The sequence below is a fragment of the Eschrichtius robustus genome, chromosome 19, assembly GCF_028021215.1.
Source record: "Eschrichtius robustus isolate mEscRob2 chromosome 19, mEscRob2.pri, whole genome shotgun sequence".
Lineage (NCBI taxonomy): Eukaryota > Metazoa > Chordata > Mammalia > Artiodactyla > Eschrichtiidae > Eschrichtius > Eschrichtius robustus.
The window spans coordinates 15003263-15011353 of NC_090842.1; the positions used below are offsets into that span (position 1 = coordinate 15003263).

At 43.9% G+C, this 8091-nt stretch overlaps 1 protein-coding gene across 1 annotated transcript; it reads left to right on the top strand.

The window, feature by feature from the left end:
- The first annotated feature begins 4545 nt into the window (after positions 1–4545).
- Positions 4546–6941, top strand: LOC137753270 (soluble lamin-associated protein of 75 kDa-like). Its single transcript, XM_068528354.1, has 2 exons — positions 4546–5278; positions 5628–6941. The coding sequence occupies exons 1-2, from the start codon at positions 4555–4557 to the stop codon at positions 6938–6940; spliced, it is 2037 nt and encodes a 678-aa protein (XP_068384455.1). The 5' UTR covers positions 4546–4554; the 3' UTR covers position 6941.
- Positions 6942–8091: the final 1150 nt, after the last annotated feature.

Below are 8091 nucleotides of genomic sequence, written 5' to 3' on the forward strand. Positions count from 1 at the left end.
CAAGAAGCCCCAGGATTCTAGGTCATTCATTATCCCTTGCATTTCATCCCAAATGGTCCTGTACATTCTGTTTTCTAACCCCATTTCCTACCCTCTTCATCTCCTGAAACTCTCAGGAATTGGTTATTGGGATCAGCAAAATCCCTCTTTTCTCAAAATCTCTGAATTTTTCCTTCTCCTTGCTCTAAAGGAAATCTGGGTCTCCTCTGAGGACAGTGATTCCTCTGCAGCCCTCTCAAGTGGTGGCTGTTTTTTTCCCACACCTTGCAGTGGAATAGGTATCCTCTTTGTCCTTTTTTATTTTTTTATTTTTCTCTTTGTCCTTATTGCTGCTTCCAGACCATTCTGCTTCCCTCCTTCCCAAAAGTGCCCAGCTTTGATTTTGATGTTAACCAGACTATGCTACCCTCATTGCCATCATATGGCCACTATCACTCTTCAACCCTGCTCCCACATAACCTCAGTATCCTTATAGATGATGCTTCCAAAACACTAATTTCTAAAATCCCTGACCGCCTCTCCTCCAAAAAGTTTGTCCTCCATTGTAGCTCAGTTATTCCCTTTGTGTCCTTGTTTCACCTCTTATCTCACTTAGATTCCATGGTCTGTTATCATAATCACTCCTTCGAATATAACCTTGGTTCCCTTTCCCCTCTCTCTCTCGCTTCATTGTACTTTTCTGACAGAACACAAGCCTTAATTAAATCTAACCCTCCACGTATGCATGCACAAGTGCAGCAGCTGAACACGACTGGAAAATTCACATACCTCTGCTAACTGCTCTCACTTTGAGCTTATGACCACTCACCTTAAAAAGGCCTTCAATGTCACTCATCAATTCTACTTACTTATCCTAGCACAGTCGTTAACCCATTCTCACAGATGGCCATTCCATACCTTCCCCTCTCTTTTCAAACTTTTCATAACTTCTTCCCCATCCTAAGATGACAACCTTGTCTCCTAGTTCACTGGGAAAATAAAAATAAGAAGAGAAAGTCCACAAGGTTCCCACCTCCCTGCATCCATGCTCATATACTCTGCCTTCCCTCCTATTAATAACGATGAACGGTATGTGCTCCTAACTTGGGCCAACTCCTCCACTTGTGTACACCTGATTCCATCACTCCAACCATTCTCCTCTCTCTCCTGGATCATTTCCCTCAGCAAATAAACAAGCCGTTATTTCTCTCATCTTCAAAAACAACAACTGTCTCTTGATCTCACTTCTCTTTCCAGCTACGGTCCCATTTCTCCTCCCCTTCAGACAATGAGAATTGGCTATTTTCCCATCTCCAAACCTTTCCTCCCATCAGATTTTCATACTTATGACTCCACAGAATGTCCTCTTGTCAAGGTTATGAATGACATCCAAATTGCTATATCTAATGGTCAGTATCTATCCTTAATCTTTCTGAAGCTTTAAACACAATTGATTACTCCTTTCTCCCCGGAACACTTTCTTCTCTTGGCACCACACGCACTTTGTTTTCCTCCTATCTTGCTGGCGACTCCTTGGTTTCTCTTGTCCTCTTCTCCATCTTCTCACTCTTCCTGAGTGCTCTTATCCAGCCCTGTGGCTCTCTATGTTGATGATTCTCAAATATACATTTCCAGCCCGGACCTCTCCTTTGAATTCTATATCTGTATGCATATACATATATCCAACTGCCTGATCAACATTCCCACTTGGTTGTCCAATAGGCATCTTGAACTTAACACATCCAAAATCAAATTCTTGATTTCTACACCAAAGCCTAATTCTTCCCATTTTTGAAAATGGCAACTATATACTTGAGTCAGCCTTGACTCCTCTCTTACTCTCATTTCCACATCTGATCCATCAGTGAATTATCTGACTCTACCTTTAAAATATATGTTTTAATAGATATTTTAGAATCCACTACCTCCACCGCTACTACCCTGATCCGAGACAATGGTCTCTTGCCTAGCCTCCTAGCTGACCTCCCAGCTTCTGTCCTTGACCCTCTTACGGTTTATTCCCCTCACTGTAACCCAAATGATCCCTTAGAATATGTCATTCCTAAACTTATACGCTCCAGTAGCTTCCCATTTCACCCTAAGTCAGAGTCAAACTCCAACTAATAAGGTCTACTGCATTCCTACACCATTTGTCCCATCCTGCCTTTGCTACCTTGCAACCTCCTCTCTTATACTCTCCTTGCTAACTCACTCTGATCAGTCACACTGCTTTCCTTGTGATTCCTGGCTTAGCACCTCTGCACTTGCCTGTTCCTTTTGCCTAGAATGGTCTTTCCTCAGGTATTTTCCTCACCTCCTTTAGGTTCTCGCCAAAATGTTACTTTCCCTGACCCTTCTATTAAAAATTGGAAAACGGAGTTCCCTGGCGGTCCAGTGGTTAAGACTCCATGCTTCCAATGCAGGGGGCCTGGGTTTCATCCGCGGTCAGGGAACTAGATCCCACATACATGCCACAACTAAGAGTCTGCATGCTGCAATGAAGATCCTGTGTGCCACAACTAAAAAATGAATAAATACATAAATAAAAAATAAAAATAAAAATTGGAACAACCCCACCCTTGGTCCCAATTTCTTCTTTCCTTATTTTTCTCCATAGCACTTATCACAATCTGATATACTACACATTTATGTGTTTGCCCCCCACCCAACAGAATGCAAGCTCCACAGACACAGAGAATTTTGCCTGTTTTGTTCACTGCTGTTTTCAGGGCCTGGAGTAGTGCCTGGAGTGTAAGAGACACCCAACAAGTATTTCTGGAATTTACTGCATGAAGGAGATTATGATGGAGAGTACAGAAACAACAGCACTTGAAAAAAATACTTCATGGCATGCCAAGGTTTCATCTTGCCTCTAATGAGCTCCACTGCAGCATTTCCAGCAGAAAGGTGATAGGGATCAGATCTGTACAATGAAAGATCACTCTGGCTGCAGGGTGGAGCAAAGACTGGAGGGGTGGGATTGGGGGTGGAGGGAATAGTTGAGGGGCTGTTGGCAGAGATTCAAGCAAGAAAAATTGAGAGTCTGAGCAAAGACAGTGGCTATGGACATAAAGGGAAAGGGAGCAAATTTGACAGTTACTTAGGGGTAGAACAGACAGACCTTGGTGATCAATGTGATACATGGAATACAGCCCAACAGAAGACACCCTTTTATTCTCCCCAGATTTCATCCCCAGAAACTCCTTGACTGGGCCATCATGGATCACCTGCAGCAGTCTCCAGAGATTTTTGAAAGCCTGGAGGCAGAATCATCAGATCACATCCTGTCCTGATTCCAGGTAAGGCACCATCCAACAATGTCAAGCTCCTGAACCACCAAGAACTTACAAGTTTGGGCTCTACAAGGAACTCCTGGCTCTATTTCCCATTTTCTCACCCACTCTGACCTGTTAAGGAGACTAAAGCAAGCAAGAACCAACAAGAAACTTAAAACCGTGTTTACCTTTTACCTCCTATGACTTACCTTAATTCAGCTTGTTCTCCCAGTGTTGACTGAAACAGATACTTCTAATACAGAGATAAGGGCTATCCTATTGCCAGGTGATCCCCACCCAGGTGTCCTCCCTCAGGGCCCAGCTCAAGGAAGCAAGTTCTACTGAAGGCAGTTGTCCATTTGATAATAGGATTTACAGCAACCAAGATTCCCTTCCTGGCATACTTTTTCAGAAGGTCTTGGCTCCCTAGGATGCTAAGGTCCAACTAATTGCTACAGTCTACAGATGCTTAGCCAAAACAGAAAGCTCCAGTCCTCCCGAATTCATTCTTTAAACCCAGCCGCTTAGCCAGTACCCTAGTTGGGACTGACAGCAGGCTTTGGTAAGCCACACAGGGCTGGTGAACAATGGAGGGAGTGTAACATCACTCAAGTTTCAGGCTTTAACATCCACATTGCAGGCTGATGCATCCTGAGTGAAATAAGGAGTGCTGGAGCCCCTACATGAAAAGGAACGCAAGGAAAGCTGGACTGTGCTTTTAGTGTCACCGTGGACACGAGAGACAGGTAGCCAAGTACAGCAGCTGAGAAACTCCAATCCTAGTACACAAGGAGTGATGGTCTGGGTGAAGGCAGCAGGAATGGGTAGTGTAACCAGCATAGAAATCCTTCTTGATCTCTTGAGAAAATCAGACTCTGGTTCAGGGGCTAACCAAGGATTTCTTCACCATTCAGATGGGTCCCCAGACTGTAAAGATCCAAGAGCAACTGATGGAGCTCAGAGCTCTGCTGTATAGTGGTCCCTGGGAGACAGCTCTCTCCACAAAAATCACAGTTTGAGAAGCACCTGAAGTGCATACAGACTTTTGTAAGGATTCTTAACTTGGGACCCCTTGAAATTGGATATGATTTGCAAATGTGCGTTTTTCTAGAGAGAAGGTCTTTATCTTTCATCGGATTCTCTGAGACTCAAAAAGAAAGGGACTGGAGGAGCCGGGCGTCCTGGGCGAGGGGCAGGCGGCTGTACCGCCCGGCCGGGGGTCGCCAGCGAGCCGCCGCCGGCTTCATTCATTCCCGCGGCTCCGCCTCCTTCCCCGGGCTCAGGCGGCGCGTCCGAGAGGATGGCATTCCCTGTGGATATGCTGGATAATTGCAGTCATGAGGAAATGGAAAATTCTGCTGAGGATTACATGTCAGATCTCAGGTGTGGGGACCCTGAAAATCCTGAATGTTTTTCTCTTCTCAATATTACAATTCCTATCAGCCTGCCAAATGTAGGCTTTGTACCTCTCTATGGTGGAGATGAGACCCAGAAAGTTCTTGCTCTTTTTGCACCCGAGGACTCACTCACAGCTGTGGCACTTTACCTTGCTGATCAGTGGTGGGCTACTGATGATATTGTGAAAACATCTGTCCCTTCCAGAGAGGGACTTAAGCAGGTGAGAACTCTTGGGGAGAGAGGGGTTCTGTATGTTCTGAATCGAATTATTTACAGAAAGCTGGAAATGGAGAGAAATGAGATCCCATTCTTGTGTCATAGCAGTACTGATTATGCTAAGATTCTGTGGAAGAAAGGAGATGCCATTGGGTTTTACTCAGTTAAGCCTACAGGAAGCATATGTGCCTCGTTTCTTACCCAAAGCTACCAACTGCCAGTTCCTGATACAATGTTCGTAAGAAAGAAATATAGAGGCAAAGACTTTGGGCTTCATATGCTGGAGGACTTTGTTGACTCCTTTACAGAAGATGCACTTGGCTTGCGGTATCCACTGACCTCTCTCATGTACATAGCTTGCAACCAGTACTTTGAAAAATATCCAGGAGAGGGGCTTCCCTGGTGGCGCAGTGGTTAAGAATCCGCCTGCCAATGCAGGGGACACGGGTTCGAACCCTGGTCCGGGAAGATCCCACATGCTGCGGAGCAACTAAGCCCGTACGCCACAACTACTGAACCTGTGCTCTAGAGCCTGCGAGCTACAACTACTAAGCCCGCGTGCCACAACTACTGAAGCCTGTGAGCCTAGAGCCCATGCTCTGCAACAAGAGAAGCCACTGCAATGAGAAGCCCGTGCACTGCAATGAAGAGTAGCCCCCATTCACCACAACTAGAGAAAGCCCACACGCAGCAACGAAGACCCAATGCAGCCAAAAATAAATAAATAAAATAAATTTATAAAAAAAGAAAAATATCCAGGAGACCATGAACTGCTTTGGGAAGTTGAAGGTGTTGGACACTGGTACCAGAGAATACCAATCACCAGAGCATTACAAAGAGAAACACTTAAAATTACTGCAGTTTCTCAAAATGAAGCTAAAAGACCTGTGTCTGGAGAATATGGTCTTGCATCTGTTCCAGACTATGAAGCAGGAGCTGAAGACAGTCTGTCTAGTGAGATGCAGCTAACTATTGATTCTCTAAAAGATGCTTTTGCAAGCACTTCTGAAGGTCACGATAAAACACCTGTTTCCACTCGTACTCGAAGTAGTCATCTAAAGCGGCCAAAGCTTGGAAAACGGTTTCAGGAATCTGAATTTAGTAGTTCTCAAGGGGAAGATGAAAAGACTCCCCAGACTTCACCTACAGCTTCAGTGAACAAATTGGAGTCTACTGCACGAACATCAGAGAGCTCAGAAGAATTCTTGGAAGAAGAACCCGAACAGACTGTGATTGAATTTGAGGATGAAAGTAGTGATAAAAATGTTCGACCAGCACCAGAAACCCAGCCAGGCCTGGAAAAGCAAGAAGGTGAAAAGGAATCTGAATTAGAGCCTATGAATGGTGAGATAGTGGATGATACTCTTAAGACTTCACTTGTAACAGAAGAGGAGGACTCCACTAGTGAAGTTTTAGGTGAAGAATTAAAATTGCAGTCTTTTAATTCCAGCGAAGACTCTACGAACCTTGTTCCACTGGTGGTAGAATCTTCAAAATCTCCTGAGGCTGTTGCACAGGATAAGACTTCACATGTAACTGACTCAGAAATGTTGCTAGATGAAGGCCCATCTGATGACAAGGGGCACACTGAAGAGAGGCTGCCTCTAGTTTCAAGAAAGAAAGCACATTTTGGGAGTTCAGACAATGTGGCTACTATCCCAAACGAAGAACGGTCCGACAGTGGTTTTCCAAACTCCGTGATAACTGACTTTTCTGAAGAATTGATTCCTGAAAATGTATCACCCAACACTACTGCCTCATTGGAAGACCAGGGTGAGGAGGGGGTAGCCGAGCTCCAGGAAACATCTCCAGCTGTTCCTCAGAGCTCTTTAATAGAGGTTGAACTTGAAGATGTGCCATTTTCACAGAACGCAGGACAGAAGAACCAGTCAGAGGAGCAGTCTGAAGCATATTCTGAGCAACTGGATCAGTGGACACAATCAACAGAGAAGACTGTGGATAGCAGCTCAGAGGAGATAGAAGTGGAAGCGCCTGTGGTCGACAGGCGGAATTTAAGAAGAAAGGCCAAAGGGCACAAAGGACCTGCGAAGAAGAAAGCCAAGCTGACCTGAATGAGGAAGAAATGCGGATGATAGATCCTCTTCTTTGTAACGTAATTGTTGTTTTTAAAATATGGCAGTTAATAAATAGCATGGGGCACAGGACAAAAACTCCAAGTTTTCAATTTGAACTTATTTATGATGCCGCTTTTCCCTCCCCTATAGGACCTAGGATTCACCGTTCATTTTAATTTTTCAGGCTATTTTGTGTAAATACAATTTTTTCAATTTTTATTAACATGTTTCGATTTTGGGAAACCAGATCATACCATATTTTCTTTAGCAGTTGGGGATATCTGACCATTAATATTTCAGAAAATATAAATTAAAAAATGTGAAAGTAGTAGGGTTTCCATCAATTGTAAGGATCACAGAAATCTTTTATACTAAGGGTTTTAATAGTAATCTTGGTGAAGGTTCTAGAAGTTTTATCTTAAATTTCAAAACTAATCACCATTTTTTAAAAGGTAGGCATGCTTAAACAAAAATGTCAGTAAGTCAGGATAAATGCAACTTCAACTAAATGAGAGCACAAATTTGGAAATTTATGGTCAAAGGTTTATGAAGGTGGTATTTTGGCCTCTTAGTTCTTAGTTGTAGGTGCAATTTCTTCCTTTGACTTCAATGTCTGTGGAAAGGCACAAACAAAATCTGTTTCCAGTTCACTCTTGATAACATCTGATATTAACGGTACTGCTAGGGATTTAACTCTGGCCTGTAGGCACTCGTATAATTATTTAAAATTTCATTTGAATCTGGGGACTCTACTTTTGTCCTCACCCAGTTAACATGTACACTTTAGAAGTGTGAGAACCCTTCCTAAGGCTTCTCCTTAATCCTGCCACTGCCTTTATTCTAGAATCTTCGTTATATTCCCCTCACTTTCATCCACTTCCCTAACTCATGGAGTGATTCCTGTCAAAAGATCTTTTTGCCTGCCTGCCAGCTTATGCCCTTGGCTTCCATTTTTGGTAGGTTTGGAACTGCGCCCCACAATCTTAGACCTAGATGGCAGGAATAAGCTGCCCTAGGAGCCACAGTTACAAGAGCTTAAATCAGATTGGAGGCTTCGTTTGTCCCTTTTGGCTTGCTTGCTCTTGATTTGTTCTGTGCGGACAGGTTACAATCTAGCCTGTGTGTACACCGTGGATGCCTTTGCCTTC